We start from the raw sequence: 23308 nt of genomic DNA, 5'->3' as shown, positions 1-23308 counted from the left end.
TTTCTAGTGCCAGATGTGGTGTATTGAGTAACTGCTGATGTCTTGGGATTTTCACACATGGCTCTACACATGGTATAACTCTAGAGGTTATACAGAATGGTGCAAAAAAAACAAAGAAGGAAAACATCCAGACTGTTCAAGGTAACAGGAATACTAGGGTGACTCAAACAGCTACTCTTTATAATTGTGGTGCGAAATCATCTGAGAATACACAACACACTAAACACTGAGGCAAATAGGCTACAACAGCAAAAGACTGGAAACAGTCCAGTATAGTGAACCTGTGCCAAATGTAGTCCCAAAATGTATGCGATTGCACATTTTATACACAGTTATAGAAGGCAAATTACTTAAAATCTCACTTTCTGGTTTCACCCAGTTGGGGACAGGTGCCCTGCCCATGCCCATGTGTGGCATTTGCTGGTTCTCTTCATGCCTCAGGAGTGTATGCTGCTTTGTACCTTAAGTCTCCTGGCACAGGCTCCAGGTACCAGGTGGTATAGAGAATGGATGTATGAACTGATGGAGAAAAACTATAAGATAAATACACTACAAAAAATTCAAGGAATTTGAATTCTGTGTGGTTTTTTCAGAGTCTTGAGTTTGGAGTCTGTATATGCTTTGGTTTTTGGAAACCCAGTCCTACCCTAAACCCTAGCCAATTTTGGAAATCTTTTAGAAGTTGAACATAGGGAGTTTGGGGTAAACAGGGATGTCTTGATGCTGTCATTGGAGTAGTAAAAAGCTTTATATCCCAGTATGCCCTCTGTTATCATCTGTTATCATGTTATGCTGACCATTATGGTTGACATTGATACTTCTGCACTAGTAATTGATATTTTGCTGCTGCAGAGGCTTCCAGTTTATTCACAAGGCTCACCCTTGCATCTGGTTTAGAACAAGCTTTTCACCCACTTACACTTACATTCTTGGCATTTGGCAGACGCTGTTATCCAAGGCGTTCCAGAGTTTGTGAATACATTCTGATCTCTAGGTCAGAGATCTACTCTACGATCTACTGTTTAAAACCTCTTTAGACGTTGTTTGAAAACAGTCAGAGACATCTAGGTGAAGTTCCTTCCACCACCTAGGTACCAGGACAGAGAAGAGTCCTGATGCATACATTCCTTGCACCCTGAGAGATGGTAGGACCAGTGGAAAAGGGCTATACGATCAGAGGGAGCATGGTGCAGTGCAGAGTGTGTGAGATAAAGGGTTGCAGGTCTGTTTTCTAGGCAAGAATCAGTGTTGTAAAGCTGACATGGGAAGCTACTGGAAGCCATTAGGATATTTACTCGTTTCCTTTCAACACTCACTGTTGTTTCATTTTCTACACATGTAGAAGATTCGGGTGTGGTAACTCAGTGGTTAAGGTGTTGGGACTATTAATCAAAAGGTTATGAATCCCAGTACCACTGTGCTGCCACCACTGGGCCCCTGAGCAAAGCCATCGACCCTCAGCTGCTCAGTTGGATAAATGTAAGGTGCTCTGGATAATAGTGTCTGCCAAATGCTGTAAATTTAATGATTTCACTGGAATGATTTATAATCCCACTTTCCAGTGTCATCAAGTAGGAGATGGGTTCTCATATCATCTATTGTTAAATAACCTGAATTACTCACTCACTCATTTTCTACCGCTTATCCGAACTACCTCGGGTCACGGGGAGCCTGTGCCTATCTCAGGCGTCATCAGGCATCAAGGCAGGATACACCCTGGACGGAGTGCCAACCCATCGCAGGGCACACACACACACACACACACACACACACACACACACACACACACGCAATCACACACTACGGACAATTTTCCAGAGATGCCAATCAACCTACCATGCATGTCTTTGGACCAGGGGAGGAAACCGGAGTACCCGGAGGAAACCCCCGAGGCACGGGGAGAACATGCAAACTCCACATACACAAGGCGGTGGCGGGAATCGAACCCCCAACCCTGGAGGTGTGAGGCGAACGTGCTAACCACTAAGCCACCGTGCCCCCCCAACCTGAATTAATAATTAATTAATTAATTAATTAATTAATAAAACGTTGCATTCAGAAGTTTGTGTCACACTTTAAAGGCCATCCCATCGAACAGACCAGCACAGTCCCAATATAAATTTAATTACAAGTAGAATATTTATATTCGCAATTAATTCCTGACACTCATGTTACACATAGCTTACATAGTTACATACAACATCATTTTAAAACCTCTACAATATACATCATATTTTCAACAGCAGGAATATACAGATTTAATTGTATTTACATTTCTGCTAAGAAGAAGAAGAAGAAGAAGAAGAAGAAGTTAAGGTATTATTTTTGAGTTGGAAATCGCAGTAAATCCTCCAAACCCTTAAATAACAGGCTAAAATCCCTGTTCTGTGCAATAGGTACGAGTCTTTGGAAAAAGCCTGAAGGTTCTTTTTTGTGCGACTCAACGTTAGCTAGACTCAGATTTCTGTAAAGCAGCTTTGTGACAATATACAAAAACAACTTACACAAATGACTAAACTGGCCATATATACTGACAGAAACATCTTTTTTACACACATTCTAGATTTGATCTTTCTATATATTCATCCAATTAAGTAACAATAATCAGACATCAGTTTGTAGTGGAGGAGATCAGACAGGAAAATGTTCTTGGACTAAAACTGTTCAGTTTGTAGTTTGTACTTCATAGTAAATGTGTCGTATCACAAGAGGCCTGATGTAGTCCTGTTCCGTCTCCAGAGGAGTCAGCGGTGTCCTGCTCCAAATTCGCTGCAGCTAAAAGTGGAGTATCCACAGTGCTGCTCTGTCCCAATGCACCAGCGTCCTCTGAAGGGACGACGATAACATAACGGTCGTCCTCATCCGCAGTCGAGCTCTCATGGACGTCTACCGTCACTACAGACGTGTCTGCGATCTGGCGGCTGCAGGACGGTGAGGAGGTAAGGACGGGGCTGTCCAGTGCCAGCTGCTCTCCGTCTTCCTCCTCGGAGGCCGTGGTGTTGATGTAAATGATGTCCTTCTTTTCAGAAAGCTTCTCCGACAGATTCATCAGCATCTGCTTCACACTGGTAAAATCGGGCCGGTCCACAGGGTCGGCACACCAACAGCTTAACATGATGTTATACCTGCAAAATTACAGGAAGTGTTGACGTACTGTAATGGGTAACATAATTCGTTCTTTACATAATATAAACGTGTACAAATGCAAAGGACGGAAATGTAATGCATGAATTGAGTAACAAAGATGTGGAAAGGGTTTCCTCCAGATATAAATAAAGCCTTCTCCTACACTACAAATAGATTTACAGAGTTCAAATCCTCCTGGGAAGTTTGTATTTACAGCAAGGTTTTTTTATTTCTTCTGTTACAAAATGAAGACCAAAAACGTGCATCAGGCATGTGTTGCTTCGTTTATGTGTTTAATTAATTTATAAACGCCACTGAAAACTTTCCATATCATACACTATCATATTTGATATATATTCATTCGTTCATCTTCTACCGCTTATCCGAACTTCCTCGGGTCACGGGGAGCCTCAGGCGTCATCGGGCATCAAGGCAGGATACACCCTGGACGGAGTGCCAACCCATCGTAGGGCACACACACACTCTCATTCACTCACACACTAGGGACAATTTTCCAGAGATGCCAATCAACCTACCATGCATGTCTTTGGACCGGGGGAGGAAACCGGAGTACCCGGAGGAAACCCCCGAGGCACGGGGAGAACATGCAAACTCCACACACACAAGGTGGAGGCGGGAATCGAACCCCGACCCTGGAGGTGTGAGGCGAACGTGCTAACCACTAAGCCACCGTGCCCCCCATTTGATATATAATGTTTGTATTTCACTAACTTGCTGCAAATGCATAACTATAATCAGATTCAGAGACGAGTTCATATTCAATATTAACAAATACAAGCGTCAACTACAGATGCTACATCCATTTGTTCCACCGTGTTTACTGGCACGCTGCCAACTCGGAAAGATGGGACTCCAAAGAAAATCCCCCAAAAACTTTCCCCAACTTGTAAGAGAAAATTAGAAGCCTTTATTTTTCTAAAGTTCACATAACAATACAGTGAAATTCTTTTTTATCCCAACTTTGGAGTCAGAACACAGGGTCAGTCATGATACAGTGCCCCTGGTGCTGTAAGGCTTAAGGGCCTTGCTCAAGGGCCCAACAGTGCTGGGGATTTAACCCAGATCCTCTGATCAACAATTGTAAGAATGACATTGTGGTGGCGTTCATGTGCTAACTTGTAAATACGATCTTTCTGACATGACTCCAAGGTGCCGTCAGAGAATCTTGGCCAAAAAGCTTGGCACCGTCTCCGGAAAACAGCGAGAAAATATAAAAATCAAAGACACTTACAGTTCATCCAAACAGTCATTTGGCTGCTTCAGCCTGTGACCTTCCAAAAGGTAGTCATAAATCTCATGGTTCTGGACCCCGGGGTATGGAGTCATGCCTCGAGTTGCGATCTCCCACATGGTTACACCAAATGCCCACTGAAAGGAAACACAGAAATGATCAGCAATAAGTAATAAATGTGATGTATGATATACGTGATGAAGCTACTCAGTATCAGTATTCTACACTCCAAATCCTCAAAGGTCGAATGTCAGTGTGTTATCTGTCCTGACACACTAACTGAGTCAACAATCAGCTTCTTCTTACCACGTCACTTTTCACGGTGAACACTCGGTCTGCCAGACTTTCCACAGCAATCCACTTGACTGGCATCTTGGCTATCCTGCCCTGTCTGTAATAATCTCCACTGTAAATCTTTTTGGAGAGGCCAAAGTCTGCCACACACACGGTCATGTCATCTCGTAACCTGGAAAGACATAGAGCAGATAGCCTAGCCAGGTAAAAATCCAGCAGATTTCCAAAGTTTTCTTTTTTTTTGACCAACAAAGATCAGTTACACAACTCTTAAAGAACAGGGTAGTACTTCTGACATACTATTAATTACTCGGTGCATGGCTAACAGAAGGGTTATACATTCCCACATTCCCGGCTTTGTCTTCGCAAGACATACACACGTCCTTATGTTATTGTGTTTTATATGTTGTCTTTACTGCCTTACTTGATATTGTACCATTTATATACCATTTATTTTCCCTTCTGTCCACTTTTTTGTAATAGGAACTCTCATTACACTCATACACATCAATTTTATTTGTATAGAGCTTTTACAGTGAATACAATCACAAAGCAGCTTTACATATATATAAATTCATAATAAAAAATGAGCTCCCTGAGACGATTTAAAGAAAAAACCATGAGAGAAATTGTGTGATTATAATAATGTCCTTTCTATAATTGTTAACGGTTATCTGATCACCCAATCATGTGGCAGCAACACACACAGATCAATAGCTTCACTTAATGCTCATTAAAGTGTAATCATTGTGACTTTAACTGTTTAAAAGTGAACTGGGCTTCATTTAAAAGTTATTATAAAAAGCTCAATTTAAAGCAGAATGATTTATTTACTTTCTTGCCCTTTTGCACAGCACAGCCATCTGCTGCTATAATAACCAGTGCATATATTTAAACCAGCTGTGTTCAGCAAGCAGCCAAACTCAAGCACTTCATTTTTACTGTTGAATTTAACTGTGATTGATTGAGAGGAAAATATATCATATCATATCATATCATATCATATCATATATCATATCATATCATATCATACTACAAGTTATGTACCTTATCTTTTAAAGCCTATATCAATCAAACAAAAAATGACTTACATGCAGTTCCGTGCTGCAAGGTCCCTGTGCAGGAAATTTCTGCTGCTGAGGTATTCCATTCCTGAAGCAATGTCAATCATAAACCTCACGAGAGTAGGTGTTGGGAGATACTAGAATAGACACAGCATTCAAAACATATCTCACACACACATATACATTTTCCTTAATATCTGTCCACGGTCACCTAAACTTAACCTTAACTTCATTAACCAACAACAAAAATATAACACAACATGTACGTACAAATCTGGTCTAATACAAGAGTCCAATACAAGAGTCCAAAGCTAATTTTACAACCAGACTCCATCAAAATTAAATAAGGATATTGGTATTTATGGCAAAAAAGGAAAGACAAATCCAAAATAGACACTAAAGGTAGCTTACCAATGGATCGTGTCCAAGCCGGGAGCGAAGAAGAAAGCTATGCAGGTCTCCGTACCTCATGAAGGGGAGGATGACCATCGGCCTGGGGAAGTGGCCTGGACCCACATCTAAACATACACCTGTATGAATAGATCGGAAAAAAAAAACAAAAAGACTTTGTTGCTGAATGATAATGCCACTTGCCATAGGTGGAGTGGAAGAACTAGACAGATCCCTGACCTTCAACTCTAAGACTGAAATCAGTTAGTGTAATTATGTGTAAGCATCAGTCAGAGAAAATGTTTATCACTGAAGTATTTCTTCAAATGTCATAATGGAACTGAAAACTTGGCCTCTTACCCAGTAGTCGAATTACATTAGGGTGCTTAAAGTCCTTCATGCAGGCGGCTTCGGTCAGAAACTCTTCTATCTCCCTCTGTGAGAAATTATCCACTGGAGAAAAAAAAAAAGCAAAACTTTGCTTCAACATTTTGACTTTTAATGAACCACAAAAATAAGACAATAGTCATATTGTAAGGAGATGGTAGATCCAGTTAGGTACCAAAAACTGATGTAAATGAAAGTATCTATATACACCAAAATACTGACTATAAATAATCAGTGCATCATGATTAAAGATTACCACAATAATATGAAAAATGCACTTCTTTGAATGCACTGCGTAATTATTTGGTCATTATATCCTTTTTTTAAAGCCAGTTGCTATGTGCTGGAGCTTAACCTCAAGAAATGCAACACTTTGCATTACTAACACAATGAATGTGAATGTTCTTCTAATGACTAATGTACATATTAATGGACAATATGTAAATATGATTGAAATTATAAAAAAAACAATAATTCATAATGTTTTATACAGAGGGGGTCTGGTTTATACACTATAGTATTTTTGGTAAAGAAAAACGTTTTTTACTAGTTCTGACAAAATTATATCCCACTCACTCATTCATACTAGTTGCAAGAGATTCCTGGTTCCTGGGTGTGAAGAAGGGTATTTACCCTGGCTGGGTGTATGGACACACATTCATATCTAGGGGCAATTTATCTTAGCCAATTCTCATGCTAATGTGTTTTCGTGAGGTGAAAGGAATCTGAGAATCTTAGGAATCGCATGTAAACTTCACACAAAGTATCCAGAGCTCTGGATCGAACCTGGATCATGAGGTGGCATGGTTACTCTCTGTGCTACTGTGTCAACTACACATGTACAGTATACAGACCTGTCTAATTAGCATCAGTGTTAAACTAGACTTACATTTCATCGTCTTCACTGCGACTTTTTCTCTCGTTCCATCAGGCCAGTCTATCTGGCCCGCCATTACTGAGCCAAACTCCCCTGAGAAAAGAAACGAGTCAGTAATGCAGTGTTAACAGATATAAACCTGAACAATATGCAACATCTTGACATGGGAATGTGGTTCACTATCCATAAAAAACACAATCCAATTTTTCTGCTTAAAATCAGTGCTGAACTGATTCTAACCTTCTCCGAGAACTTTTCCGATGACGAGCAGACTTCTCAAAATCATCACGTCTTGAAGTTTGGTCTGAAGTTCTTCACTGACACCTAAGCTCGTGACTAGATGGGAAAAGGTCAAACGTTGAAATTTCAATGCAACAGAATAGAAAAAAACAACAACATTGTTTTGCTGTGTGATTGTATATGACCTCATTCAAAGTGCAAAAGAGAACACAGCTGTGGCTCTGAATCACACTACATGAAATTATATGGAATGATAAAAAATCCAGAACCCCATCGGCATTCTGTGTGTGTTTATGTGTGTGTCTGATGTTGACTGACAGCTTCATGACTAGAATAAGCAAGACACAATCTCCAACCATAAAGTTTGCAATATTTTCCAAATTTTATATCGGAGCTAACAAGTCGTTAGTGGATGTATTATGACGTCACCAGTTGGCGGTTCTTCTAATGGTTTCCGTAGTAACAATGGTAACACAACAAGCAGTCTTATAGTGTTTGACCTACGTGTCATTTCAATTGCCGATCGATTGTAGGACCTCTGAGGTCTGTACTCCACGATTGGTGAAAGCTTCCCGCCAATTCCAAGCAACCTCCTGGAGGGGGAGACAAACACATACATATGAGACATACAGAGCAATTACACAGCAGGAGAGTTAGAAACCATGAAATAATAGCCACCAGAGTAAGACATTTCATGTAAAGTACAATCAATCAGGCTGCAAAAGAATTTAGACATAAGACATTCCCATAGGAATGTGGTGTGAGTCAGAGGTTCCATAAAGGCTGCTTCTGAATGGCGCTGTTATTTTGTGTTCCTGACACACAGTTGGGGGCACTGGAGCTCCTCAGCACACAAAAGAATATATTTCCTCCCCGGCTTGGCACCCCATTCCCCATGTACCTAAAAAAAAAGCTCCTGTTTTAACTGTTTTGACTGAATAAATATCAAGTGAGGAACTTCAGGAGGAAACAAGCTCTGGAAGTGGACGATCTCCTGTACAGTATGTTTCGACCACAGGAGCAGCCAATGGGTTTAAGCTTAATTAAAAAAAAAGCATACAGTTGTTATGTCTATTTCCATAAAGTCACACCAGGGGACTACAAAAGGCATCTATCAGGATTTAAACAGATAACAACAAGCATAGCACAGACTCCTCACTAATAACCAGCCACTTAAGCTGTTGGAGCGATTTTAGATGTGTTTGATGTGCAACATGCGAACGTATTAAACGGCATACTTTTAAGGAAGTTAAGATGATGTGTATCTAAACTTACTGTAGTCGAGTCTCTAATATCCGGCTACGCAGACATAGAGCTCCAAAAATCAGAAACAGCGTAAGACAGATGGCACAAACAACCCCAAACACAATGTACACAGAGTCTGAACCATGTGTGTCTGGACTGGAAGATGGCCGGGGCATATCTGGGAGAAAAATAATAAACACATATATAAATAGAATAACATGTAAACAAGCAATACAAAACAGAATTACCAATAATATTTGCTTTCATTGCTCATAAACTATGAAATATAGGGTAAATGTAGCATTCATAACCTTAATATGTGCACAATTGAAAGATCATATAGCTTAGAGAATTGGGTTCCACATAAATTAAACTCATATCCATGTCCACTGAAATGATAGATTTTTTAGAGCACTTGCATAGAATTTGCTCATTATGCCAATCCTTGATTTGTAGATGAATTATAATTTATGTGACAAAGATTTATATTGAAATATATGTGAAAGCCATTATTGTATGATTGAGGACTTCATTATTTCACTAAAATCTCAAAAAACAAACAAACAAATCAGCAGCTGCCGATTACCCCTACTGTCCACTTTAATAGGAACAAACTGTACACTTGCTTATTTATATAGTTGTGTATTCTTATACAATCATACGGATACACATCAAGACATTAGGTTCACATCAAACATCAGAATGAAGAAACAGTGTGATCTCTGTGACTTTAACTGTGGCATGGTTGTTTTGTTGTGAAATAGGCCTTTAGTTCAGAAAGTGCTGATCTGGGATTTTCTCTCTCTCTCTCACACACACACACACACACACACACACACACAGACACACACACACAGACACACACACACAGACACACACACACAGACACACACACAGACACACACACACACACACAGACACACACACACAGACACACACACACACACACACACACACAGACACACACACAGACACACACACGTCTCTTGTTCTCAGAATGATGTATAGCTGCATCGTGACTCAATAAAGGAGCAGGTGTAGGGGTGTTCCTATTAAAGTGGACAGTAAGTGTAAGATTGTCTAGGGGTTATAAGTTTACCAAAGTTGGACCCACTCTTTCCAGTCAAATAGGAACTCTACTCTAACTATTTGTGTTTAAATGGAATGAGATGGCAGGAAATCAGGAATCTCATTCCATGTGAGATTCTCACCAATCGCTGGCACGAAGAACCATTGACGAGGGCTTTTAACTCCACAGCCAGCCTGAGTGCAAGCCATCACTTCCACAGTATATGTAGTGTTAAACTCCTGCATGGCCACTGCTGCCTCTGTAGACATACTGCGAATCTGAGACCCACAAATAAAGAGCTCACAGTTAGATAACACTCCAAAGTCTGAGCAGATAGAAATAGCAGCACATCACAAGGACTTAATTCCATGCATGTAATGTTCAAAACAAAACTTACACACACGCAGCAGCAAAAACAAAAGTGAACAATAACAGAAAGTAACAAGTTGAGAAAGTTAATCATTTGAGGGTCAAAAAGTCAGTGAAACCTGTGAAATAAGAGAGGAACTCTGCTGATTTAGGACCCAACAAGAGTCACAAGATGAATCATGCAGAGAACACAGAGAACAACGTTAAGGAAAGAGGAAGAAAGTCCATTTCTCAAAGCACACTGAAAAACAGCCAGGCATGTGACAAAACGACAGCTCAGCTTGACACAATCGCGTCTGTTCGTTCTGTTCCAAAAGCATGACAGCACAACAGCTAACGCAGCTGACGAGAAGATCAGAATGTGCACTTGTTACCAAACAGCTGCATCCTTGCTTACACTTATGGCTAATAGTTAGATGAATGAAAATTCTAAAACAATTCAGTTTTATTCTCATAGTGCTGATAACAGAGGACATTGTTACAAAGCAGCTTCATAGAAATATATAAATACAGGATAGTAATTATGCATTTTATATTTAGCCCTGATGAGCAAGCCAGAGGTGACGGTGCTGAGGAAAAACTCCCTGAGTTGACATGAGGAAGAAACCTGGAGAAACTCAAAAGGGAATCCATCCTCATCTGAGAGACACTGGATAGTGATTAGAAATCATTTCACTTTTAGAACCGTGTACTATATGATCAAAAAGTGCAATTTTGTCACCAGGAAGTTCCAGAAAGTCTATCTTATTAAAGTTATGCTAAACTATTGCATGGCAATTGCAGTCAAAAGCCATCTTCATTGTTTCTGAGTGGACCCATTCACAGACACCACATGTATCTCCATGCTGTACATGTGGGATCAAGTGATGAGATGTATGGCATCAGGATGGATCAGTCAGCTCCAGAAACAGAAGTGATTATAGTCATGATTACCGGTATCTCAGCTTGTCTTTAAATATGCATGTAATGATCATGAAACTCCAGCTGAACTAACAGCCAGTAACAGGTGTTAAGAGAGCATTTCCACACTTCCAGTAACTGGTTGTTGTCTGACAGTCATATTGGTGAATCACTTCTACAGAAAAGAGCAGCGCAATTTGCTTTTCACTTCCACAATAAAATTCCATTCAGTCGATGACTGACTCATGGTCCAGAGACAAAAACAATTTCATTTTCACACTGTCCTTCACACTTCCTTGCCAAAGGAAGGACTGGTGTTCTTTACTGTTTTGTAAAGTCACTCACAAAAAAAAAACTGGCAGAAAAATCCACAAAAACATTGTAGACTATAGAGGAAAATGTATAAGGGTGAACATGTACGGCATGCACTGTAAAGAATAAATACAAAATTAGTATATGCAGCTTTGCTCTGGTTGTTTTCTTCAGCTTTATATTAGAAATATTAAATCATTAGAAACATTACATGATTTATTATAACTATCTAGACCATTACTGTCAAACATTTAATAGTTCTAGTTCCCTATTCTTAAAGGTTAAAAATCCTTTTTCCTGATAATTACTTATCATAATCACAAAACATATTTCCCTTTTCTTGAAAACAGCAAACTGCCCAAGATGCAGGTCATAGTCCAGGTACTATAAAGCTAAACAACTTCACAGTTTTAGCAGAGGGGCGTTTCAGAACAAAGCTGATTCTCAGGCACAGACACCTTAAAACCATAAGGAAGTTTGGATATGATGAGTGGGGAAAATGACACACATAAACTAAAGGCTAGATAGATAGATAGACATACAGATAGATCATAAGCAACTTGGTGCTGCTGAGGTTGATCCCACATATCCAGCCTGGAGATACATGGGATGGCTACCGCTAAGAAACCATGAAGATGGCATTTGGACAGCAATTGATAGACAGATTTGCACTCAAGTCTCCATCAATAAACAGTTCAACATAATTTCAACAAGACAGACTTTACGTTATAGTTAGACTAAATTTCCGGGTTACTGGTTACAATTGCACAATTTGATCATACAGTACAAAGTTATAGATGTAAAATTATTTATATTTACACTATGAACCAGGTAAGGATGGATTCCCTTTTGAGTCTCTCAGTATTTCTTTCTCAGGAAGTTTTACCTTCAACCACAATACCTCTCACTTGCTAGTAAGGGATATATTTAAACGTAACACTGAGACAAGATACATTTTTTATATTAAGTATAATATGAGGCTGAATGTTCAGACAGATTTAGCTGTGCTAAGTGAAAAACCTATTGAATGCACCCCACTTGGTATTTACCTGTTTAGAATAATATTTTGCTTGGAAAGTATAAAATTGATATTTGTGGTCTGTCATTGCTCTAAATAACCCAATATTGAAAATAGCAGTGATTTAAAGGGACAACTGCAATGAATTGTTCCAATTGAATCATTACTCAGTCAAAATACTGTAGTCTGTAGTATACACAATGACTCATTCACTATACAAGCCACTGTGCTGCAAAAATCTTCTGTAGTTTATGTGAAGAAAACGCACATATCAAATCCCACTGAGTAAGTTGTTTTGCTCCAATTTGTAGACCTTCACAAGTTCCCCTTTCTTACAACAGTAAAAAGGGTGAGGGCCAACACGTGCTTCCTGTGAGATACATAAAGCCATCATATCTTTCCAATCTGTTGCTCACGCAGTGCCACAAGGGAGAAGGTAATGTCATCTTCCCCACCCAGACAACCAATTATCCACAGACGGCATCATCAGGATGCCATCTCACAATCCCAAATCCTTTCTTTTGATCCACTCAGAAACACAGAGCTGTAAGATTTTCTATAGCCAAGTAAAAAAAAAATACAGGGAAAGCTAATATTGGCCATAAAAAGATCCATAACCTAAGATCTAGAATATTTTCAACTTTCATTTTATTTTTCTCATCAAAAATAGGCTCCACTTAAGCTGAAGCAAAGCTGTTAAGTTCTGCCTTTTTACCCTAAAAAGGAAACCCTGAGGATGGTTCCCAGCAAGGGAGGTGTCAATGTTTTCCTAACAATTCATTGCAGTTGTCCCTTTAAATCACTGCTATTTTCAAACCCCTGGAGGAAAAAAGGGAAAAGAGAAAAGCATTTGTCCTTTCTTCAGGAGATCACAAGCTTGAATGCTGATGATGCCACAGCCATCCTTGGCTAGGTGCCAAAGAAAAAAGCATGGCTGTTACGCTGCCCTGTGATGCAGCAAGAGCAACAGTTCTGAAAGATGCCGTTAGCTGGCTTCACCTTCATGTTTTCATGCCTTCAATTCATGAATTGAATTTAAACTTCATCGTTTTTATGTTATTAAGATTTCTAGATTTCTGTAAACCTGCTTTGAGACAATGTTCACTGTTAAAAGCACTATACAAATCAATTGAATTGAATTAAATTGAATGTCTTGGAGGAAGTGCTTGTTATTGTTCACCAATCCTTAGCAGATATTTTATGACTGGAAAATAAATGATGAGAAAACAACTAACCTTATTGACATATATCCCATCATCCACAAGGACATCATATCCTTGTAGGATCCCGTTTATCTTGTCAGGAGGAGGAGCTTCCCATCGTACCAGCAGCATGGACACGTTTACATGAACAGTCACATTCTGAGGGGCCACTGAAGGGACTGAAGAGATTGAATAAGTCTGATCATTCATTGTGCTGAAACTGAAACCAAGCTGAAAATCACTATGTAGCTAACACGGAGCTGACAGGATGATGAGTGGTGATGTAAACTACTAAATATCTACAATCAGCTCATAATCGTATTTGTGCCCCTTCACCACATGACTTCAAAATGAGAGAACATTCTTGAAGTATCTGAAAATATCGCTGTGCCATTCCTTAAGGAATACACAGGAAACATAATGTGAACACGCCTTAAAGGAAAGGCATATTTCCTCTCCAAACCCACTCCTACTCCCACAAGTGCTGATACACTGTGACTTCACAGTTAGTGAAGCTGCATAACTAATGAAGCAGTCATAGTTTCATAATTTCATTAAGTCAAATAGATTTGCTTATTAAATGTCAATGAAGCTATTGAATTGTTGCTGTTGTTTATAAAAAGCAGGTGTCCGTTCAGTTTATTAAATAGAGAAATGTGTTCGGTTATTACATTTAAAATGAATGAAAAGCCAGTGCAGTCTAGTCAGATGTACATTACAAGAATCTGCAAATGCAAAATCCTGAATATTTCATCTACAAAAAGAATCTCAAGGCTAAACGTAATGTTAGTGCACTGACTCTAAAGCATTTCAGGCAAAGACACGACTATTGTACTTGGCCCATCTAGATTATTCCCCTGGAACAAAAAACATACTGTATCTATCAACTGGAAAGAACTTACTAACCTTCATTGGTCTAAACAACTTAATCCTAACTCAAGTGACATTGAAAGTTAACTATGTTTAAATACCACCGGAACACACACCTCCTTCAGTAGTGTTGCTCTGGACCCAGGAGCTGGGTGGCGAGGGGCCAATCTCATTTGTGCAGGACACACTCATGTTATACCAGGTCATGGCTTTAAGGTCAGTGATCTCGTAGGAAAATGGAGGGACAGACATACTATTCACCCTTGTAGGGCTTCCCTTTCGGTCCAGCTCTCTCACCTAGAACAGAGACAAAGCATCATTCATCATTCAGAAATTTTTAAAAATATTTATTTGCTCAGCTTATTTTGATTTTACATTTACAGCATTTGGTAGACGAATTGCTAAGCAATTGAGGGTTAAGGGCCTTGCTCAGGGGCCAACAGTGGCAGCTTGGTGGACCTGGGATCGAACTTACAACCTTCTGATTGGTAGCCCAACACCTTCACCACTAGGCTACCACAAGCCCCATTTTGGTGATCAGTGGATACCAGTGATCAGTAGACCCCAGTGATCAGTAGACACCAGTGATCAGTGGACCCCAGTGATCAGTGGACCCCAGTGATCAGTGGACCCCAGTGATCAGTGGACCCCAGTGGACACCAGTGATCAGTGGACCCCAGTGATCAGTGGACCCCAGTGATCAGTGGACCCCAGTGGACACCAGTGATCAGTGGACACCAGTGATCAGTGGACACCAGTGATCAGTGGACACCAGTGGCCTTTAAAAAACAGCTACACTGTGATTCCTATTGCTATTATTATCCCTGCACAATTCCTCTATCCTTTTCTTTACTACATATCCTACACATTGTCCCAGCCAGCCTCTCCCAGAAGGCAAAGGACAGTCACATTGGACAGTCTATTGCACACAAACTCTCACATTAAAGACAATTCAGAGAACCCAATCAGTCTAAATCACATGTATTTGAACTGGCGGAGGAAACCCAAGTAACTTGAGGAGATCTTGCAAACTCTACACATACACAGGGCAGAAATGCAAATCAAATCCTCAACCCCAGGGGGTGTGAGGCCACTAAATGTGTTAACCATTAAATCACTGTGCCCCCATGCTCAACTCTTATCAACTTAAATGATTTACTGTGATGTGGCAGATACTGAGAGGAGAAAAGCCATCATGTCCAGGAGTCCAGCTTAAGATGAGTTTGTTTGCTTCACGCTTATCCACCGTAATTTTGGACACCTTGGCTGGAATGTCTGAAGGAAAAAAAAAAGACAATCATGAGGATTTCATGAATTGTACTACATTATCATTTAGAAAACTGGAATCTGGTTTGAGAGCAAGCGAATTCTACCTTTAATGTTGACCTGAGCCTCTCTGGAAACCGTGACTCCTTTGGCGTTGTGAGCCTCACAGCTGTACTGAGTGGGCGAGTCCACACCTATAGACATGAGGAATTATATCATAACATTAATCAGAATTAGATCATTGTGGAATCATGTTTAATATTAAATCTATTTTGATTAATCTAATTCCAGAAAGTGGAACTAGGAGTTGTTTGTAGGGGAGTTTAAAGTGTCTACACTGAAAAATTCAAGATCCTCTTTCACATGTTCATACGTTCATAAGTCCAAAACATATTAACCCTTAACTTAACCTCATATCACTTTCAGACAATAATGAAGGTCAGTGGCTTTGTTTCCATTGGGCAAACTCACAAACACTGACATGGTAGGCGATTCTCATTCTGAACATGAAAAACAGTACCAGGCTTTCAAAGCCCCTTCTTACCCGGCAACCCCACACCGTCCACTCTGCCAAAACCAGCGACAGCACAGCCATAATATCCCTTTTGTCTCTGTTTATTTGTCACTTTTTTCCCGTCGTGCTCACTCAGAAAATCTGAAACAATGGTCCTACTATTGCAATCCCTCTTGTCATTACCAGGAAGCTGTTTGTTTGATTGTTTATATGAGGCACAATATCAACCGTGTCCATCCCAGACTTATTTTAGCCTGTGGCTTATAAAGTACTGTATCTCGTATGTTTTGGACACATAGTTGTCCACAATGTTCAGAGTTTTGATACTGTATATGTAACAGCAGCAGAGAGATCTCACAGCTGTTTGCCTGCCATCTGAGGAACTGTAATTACAGGCTGTGGTGTTTCTACACTGCAACAGTCTCTTTATATGACCCTACACATTTGTATGCAGCGCCTTCTACTGCTTCCAAAGTACAGAATTAGAAAAACAGAGACATGGATATGGGAAAAGAGTGCGGTTTGGAAAAACACAACAACTTTTTGCTCATAGCATACAGACTGCTGAGTAAGCAATGATGGGGAAAACAATCATATGTCATGGACTCAAAAGACACACTGACAGCATTCTGCATGTGTGTGTGTTACATAAGAAGCCCACAGTAGTAAAAAACTGAATGTTTATTGCAATGTTCAAGAAAAATCTTTTGATCTGAGGCAGTTTAAAATCTATTACACTTAGGAGTGAATTTTCATATATATATATATATATATATATATATATATATATATATATATATATATATATATTACACACACACACACACACACATTATATATATATATATATATATATATATATATATATATATATATATATATATATATATATATACATACATATGTGTGTGTGTGTGTGTGTGTGTGTAATATATATATATATATATATATATATATATATATATATATATATATATATATATATATATATATATATGCTTTATAGGTTTTAATCGAATGCAGAAATTTGGTCTCGTGGTCTTGTTACTTCAGTACTTTGTTCCTTTTTTCTGAGCGTATTCCACTAACATTTGCGTATTACCTCAATCCTCTCCAACATTTCCGTAGCCTAGGCCTCAAAGAGCTCTTTTGTGTGGCTAATCTTTTTCTCTCGTACACGGCTCGTCACCCATTCCTCTCTCTCTCTCTCTCTCTCTCTCTCTCTCTCTGCCCCCTCCCCCGTTTTCCATCTTCCCCTTGTCTCTCAACACCCTCACAAAAAATGTGACCTTTAAATTCTTAGGTCCCACTTTCACAACATCTCAGTCTCTATTGTTCCTCCATCAGTGCTTTGTTGTTAAACAGAGCTGAACGAGATTAGCTCAAAATGTAACAACGTAAATGCAATGTGACTTTAACAAAGTTGCAGGAAAGTATCTCATCAAAGCATGTTGTGTAATCACTTTCCAGAGCAGGTGACAAAACTCTGTATAAAATAAAATAATAAATGTGGACTAATCTGCAGTAATTACAGTGTTAAAAAGAAAAAAAAGGTGGCAAACTCAAACCCTGTTCTCAATCTAGATAATGCCTTGTTTACAGTGTGGTATTTTCACCACCTGGATCAGATTTCACTGGTGGCTTTAGTGCCTACACAAAACCCAACACACTGCCAGTGGCTCAGTGACGTTTTATACAAATCAAAGTCCAACTTAGGGATCTTCTACAGCAAAACTCTCCAAGGCCACAGTGTTTACCTTCAGCTTAGTAGAAATGGCTTTAACTCTATTTTTCTTCCAGAAAATGGAATTTGCGCATGTTTAGGTTGTGTGCTAGTTCAGCATTGAATTTCATTCATTCATTCATTTTCTACCGCTTATCTGAACTACCTTGGGTCACTGGGAGCCTGTGCCTATCTCAGGCGTCTTCGGGCATCAAGGCAGGATACACCCTGGATGGAGTGCCAACCCAGGGCACACACTCTCGCAATCACACACTACGGACAATTTTTTCCAGAGATGCCAATCAACCTACCATGCATGTCTTTGGATGGGGGGAGGAAACTGGAGTTCCCGGAGGAAACCCCCGAGGCACGGGGAGAACATGCAAACTCCACACACAAAAAAGCGGAGGTGGGAATCAAACCCCCAACCCTGGAGGTGTGAGGCAAACGTGCTAACCACTAAACCACCGTGCCCCCGCACGGGGTGTATATTTGTATAGTGCTTTTAACAATTTCCCATTGTATCAAAGCATAAAATTTCTTTATCATGTCACACTCCATGGTGATGTTTGATCATAAGCATCAAAAATTTGAAAGTGTCTTCTACTACTAAAACCCTGTGTAAGGTTATTCAACTGAGGTAAAAACAGAGGTCTTGAACTGAAAGCCAACAATGTCCTTGCTCATTTTACATCAGACTTAAGCGTTCAGAGAATTCATGTTTCCACTGATTGAAAAAGGGTTAAATCCCCTGCAGTGTTATTGTGCTGTGGTGGAGAAAGCAATAAAAAATCTATAAAAGAGTCTGAGCAAGACAGCGCAGCATGTGTCAAAGCGATGCGAGAACTCGGAAAACACTGAAACACTACGGAAGAGCAAATGTGCTTCTTTTGTCAAAAACAGGAAAGAATTCCTTAGTGATGAATAGAGCCAGGCAGTTGTATATGATACAATCTGATTGACACCTTCCAAACCTCCAGGGTTATATACAAAAGGAAAATACCTCAATACCTCCCAACATACTGACGTTGTTATTTCATTGTTTTAAAGACATGAATTCAGGTCAGATGTACTGTATGGCTCACTGGTTTTCTCTGTATTTTTTGGACCCCTGAGGAATCTGGTTATACCTCCTCATTTCCCCTTTAATACGCTGAGGGTCTCATGTGTTTCCTGATGTTTTAAGTGGTTTGGTAAATGCTGGAATATGAAAGCCATGAATAACCAGAATAGCAGGAGCTCATAATGCTTTGTCAATAGCTGATACTGGCTTATGAGCAAGAACTTATAACTTTCCCAAACTGCTATATTCATTTCTCAAAACCCATTGCATCCATTCATGCATCCATTAAAAAGAAATATTCTGAATCATCTTTTCAACATTTGTCAATTAAGGTCCAAATGAGGTAATATTCATTGCTTGAACAAATTCAGTGAGAGCAAAGTTTGGGATCTATGAGCACAATGCTTACCTTGGATAGTTATGGTGCTGGGAGAGGAACTGGTCTGGTTTAATTTCTGGCCTTTGAGAAGCCAAATAATTGTGACAGGATTTGGGGGACCCACAGCTTCGCAGGTCAACGTAAAAGAGCTGCTCCGTGTTACGTTTACATCGCTTGGCTGTTTGGTAAAAGTCGGTAAACCTGCATTGAAACAAGCAGAATTTGTTTGGAAATTCACCAACAGTTGCTCCAGGGGGGTTTTATAATTATTGCCCTGATTGTGCGGTGGCTTTTTCTACTTTTTTTTTTAATTCAAGCACAGCATTCTCCTTTTAAAGCAGTAAAACACAGATGTAATTACTTTCTATAATTATGTAAATAAAAGAGGGAATTAGCTGAATGTGTGATATCCAGTGACACATTTTAGCCCAAAATCTACAGAAAGTCTAAAACAACAACAAAAAAGAACATAACATTTTGGAATTTGCTCGATTTTATGTTAAGTTCTGCGATCACAAAATCCTGGAAGAACTGATAAAAACTTCTAAACAAAATAAAGAGGACCTTACCAGCAACCTCAACAATGATGGGATTTGACTCGATCACTTTGTTACTGACGCTCAGTCTACACTGGTATTCTCCAGTGTCAGCTCTCTGAACGCTCTTAATACTGCGAGAAATTGTTTGAAAAAAATTACATTGACAGCATAGCACTGAACATATGTCACCAATATTATGACTGGTGCTCGTTCTATTTCTCAATATATAAAAATGATAAAATTTCTTGTTTGCGAACCTGATCTTAGACAGCAGAATGACTGTTCCATGGCTGGACACAGTGGTCTGTGTGCCATCATATATCTCTCTGCCATCTTTGAACCACAGGATACTCAGGTCCTGTCCCATGTCGGTGAGGTCAATTGAGCAGTTGAATGTGACCTCAGAACCCTCCGAACACTGGATAGTTCCCACGGTGGGTTTGAAGCGGAGTCTTTGGATCTCCTCCTGAGACAAGTGCACACTGGGAACTCGGACAGGCACCACCAAGGTTTCCACACCTCCAGAAGCTGCTACACCTGAACAACGTGACAAGACGCAAGAAAAAATGTCACTCATCAATGGCTAGCAGCTGGAGGAAAAAAAACTGTAGTACTTATGTTTTTAATGTCAAATTCAGAGTAATTATTTTTACCTAGCTTTAGACAAGTAATCTGGTATACATTTTTGTTAACATCTCACAAACATGTGCTGATACACATTAACATATTCTACAAAAAAAAAAAAAAACAGGTCAACCTTCACAATAATGATCATCATCATGTTCCTGTATTCAAGTTTTAAAGACCTCAAAGGCTTAAGCAAGATAAAGACAATTGCCATTAAAAGAACATTACTTTGACAGAATCTTCAAGAAGTGTCCTGTGCATAATAATAAAATTAATAATAATAATATAATAATGGGTGGGCATGGTGGCTTAGTGGTTAGCACGTTCGCCTCACACCTCCAGGGTCGGGGTTCGATTCCCGCCTCCACCTTGTGTGTGTGGAGTTTGCATGTTCTCCCCGTGCCTCGGGGGTTTCCTCCGGGTACTCCGGTTTCCTCCCCCGGTCCAAAGACATGCATGGTAGGTTGATTGGCATCTCTGGAAAATTGTCCGTAGTGTGTGATTGCGTGAGTGAATGAGAGTGTGTGTGTGTGCCCTGCGATGGGTTGGCACTCCGTCCAGGGTGTATCCTGCCTTGATGCCCAATGACGCCTGAGATAGGCACAGGCTCCCCGTGACCCGAGGTAGTTCGGATAAGCGGTAGAAGATGAATGAATGAATGAATGAATATAATAATAATAATAATACATTTTTGTAGCATTTATCCTACATGAGCATGCAGGGGCCTGTAGTCTATCCCAGAGCACATGGCAGGGGTTCACCCAGGGGTTCACCATCTCACACACACGCTCACACATACTACTCACAATTTAGAGATGCCAATCAGCCTAGAACGACTGGGGGAAACAAGAGTACCTGGCGTAAACCCCTGAAGCATGAGGAGCACATACAGGTGTGGTAACCACTATAGTACTAAGAGCACTACTACTACTACTACTACTACTAATAATAATAATAATAATAATTAAAATGATAATAAAAAAATACATTAATTAATAATAATAATAATAATAAATAAATAAAATAATAACAAATCAATAAATAATCACTAGAATACAAATTCCATTCAAGTTTGAAACTAAACTAGCATTTATGCCGTTGTTTCTGACTATTTCATTCGAGCGCATAACAGTTTCTCCAGGCAGTAAAAGTTCAGATTTTCAGTTCAATATCCAACTCAACTGTAGCCAAAGGAAACTGTCTCTCTAACTGAAAGATCTGTTATCAAAGGAAGCACATTGTGTTGGCTGGAAGCTCTTAATACATGTAAACTCACATCTATAGTTTATTAAATCATATCTACTCAGCTGATGAACTTTTCAAGAATTTCCCCACTATTTCACTAATATGGCTCTTTAAACTAACTTAGAAGCACAATAACTTTTGAAAATGTATGAAATAAACAACGAAAGACTAAAATGGTTCAATTCTAATGTAACTGTTTATAGTGATAAAAGTGGAAAAGGCTCAGTTTTGAGCTTGTCATTGAAAATTACCCACAGTTCAACACTTTGTATTCAAACATAATCAAAACATAATAAATGGCTGTTAATGATAGAGTTTATTTAAAAGTTTAAGGCTGTATTCTATTTTGTGAAAACCTTTATTTTATCCTTTAAACTCGGATGAATTAATAATACAATTAACAAAAGGACAACCATTTGTATATTAGATTTTTTTTTAGTGGTTTAATAGATTATGATTAATTTAATCAGCTTCATGGTTTCTGGTCAGAAATAGAACATTTTTGAGTTATTTTCCTTTGCAAATGAAGTTGTCAAATTGAAGTTATAAATCACAGCTTTTGTTAAGACTAAGTTCTCTAACCGGATTATTTCACTCCTAGAGTCATTAAAGGTTACAATGTAAACAGAGCACTGAATCCGGATCACTTACCGACGGTCAAAGTGACCAAACACGAAACACATCCCAGGACGAGCAACTTTAAAACTTCTGAAGCCATCGTTATGTCCTTTCCACAAGAGATTAAATCCAGTTCTTCAGTTGAGTTCGGGTGAAACAGTGCAGCCCGTTTAGCAGACGTGCTTTTTCTCACACATGTTTACATGAAACGTGGAATGAGCTTCATCCAGCAGGAGCACGAGCTTTAACTCCAGCTCTACAGCGCCATCTCGCGTTAGCTTCATCATTAGACACATCAATTCTCTACACGTTTTTTCTCAGTAACAAACAGACTGCCTGTAATAAATGTAAATGAATTCACCTTTACAAAATAAATAAATAAATAAATAAATAAATAAATAAATAAATAAATAATAAAAAAAGTCCCAAGTGCTTATTTTTAATGGTTAAGGATTATGATTTTTATTCTGAATGGAAAAATCCTACCTAGTCAAGATAGCAAACCCTTCAGAGTCATTAGTTTATCCTTGTCTTCTTGGTGTGTTTAATGTTGTGTAATAATGTCCACAGTATTTTCTAATCGTGTTTAAACGAACAAGCTATCTTCCGTATAATAAAGTACTAAAGAAAAGAAGCAAGCTCGGTGTTCCAGTGGTTCAGACAGAAGCTCAGCCATAAAACAAACACAATGAGGAGAAAGAAAAAACTGAGAAAAGCTT

The 23308-nt window shown here is 39.3% G+C and overlaps 1 protein-coding gene across 1 annotated transcript; it reads right to left on the bottom strand.

The window, feature by feature from the left end:
- Window positions 1-2103: 2103 nt before the first annotated feature.
- mertka (c-mer proto-oncogene tyrosine kinase a) lies at window positions 2104-22843 on the bottom strand. The gene is made up of 19 exons (XM_060871944.1): window positions 22623-22843; window positions 20357-20636; window positions 20130-20230; window positions 19591-19761; window positions 15989-16075; window positions 15775-15890; window positions 14732-14912; window positions 13779-13924; window positions 10087-10222; window positions 8906-9053; window positions 8135-8223; window positions 7631-7726; window positions 7403-7483; window positions 6487-6579; window positions 6148-6266; window positions 5764-5873; window positions 4685-4844; window positions 4379-4515; window positions 2104-3125 (listed from the first exon to the last, which is right to left on the bottom strand). Exons 1-19 carry the CDS (start codon window positions 22687-22689, stop codon window positions 2684-2686), a joined length of 2760 nt encoding a protein of 919 aa, XP_060727927.1. The 5' UTR covers window positions 22690-22843; the 3' UTR covers window positions 2104-2683.
- Between the last annotated feature and the right edge of the window lie 465 nt (window positions 22844-23308).

Source organism: Tachysurus vachellii, chromosome 6 (assembly GCF_030014155.1).
Source record: "Tachysurus vachellii isolate PV-2020 chromosome 6, HZAU_Pvac_v1, whole genome shotgun sequence".
Lineage (NCBI taxonomy): Eukaryota > Metazoa > Chordata > Actinopteri > Siluriformes > Bagridae > Tachysurus > Tachysurus vachellii.
The sequence above is the reverse complement of the archived record's forward strand: the minus strand, read 5'-3'. Positions and strand labels throughout refer to the sequence as shown.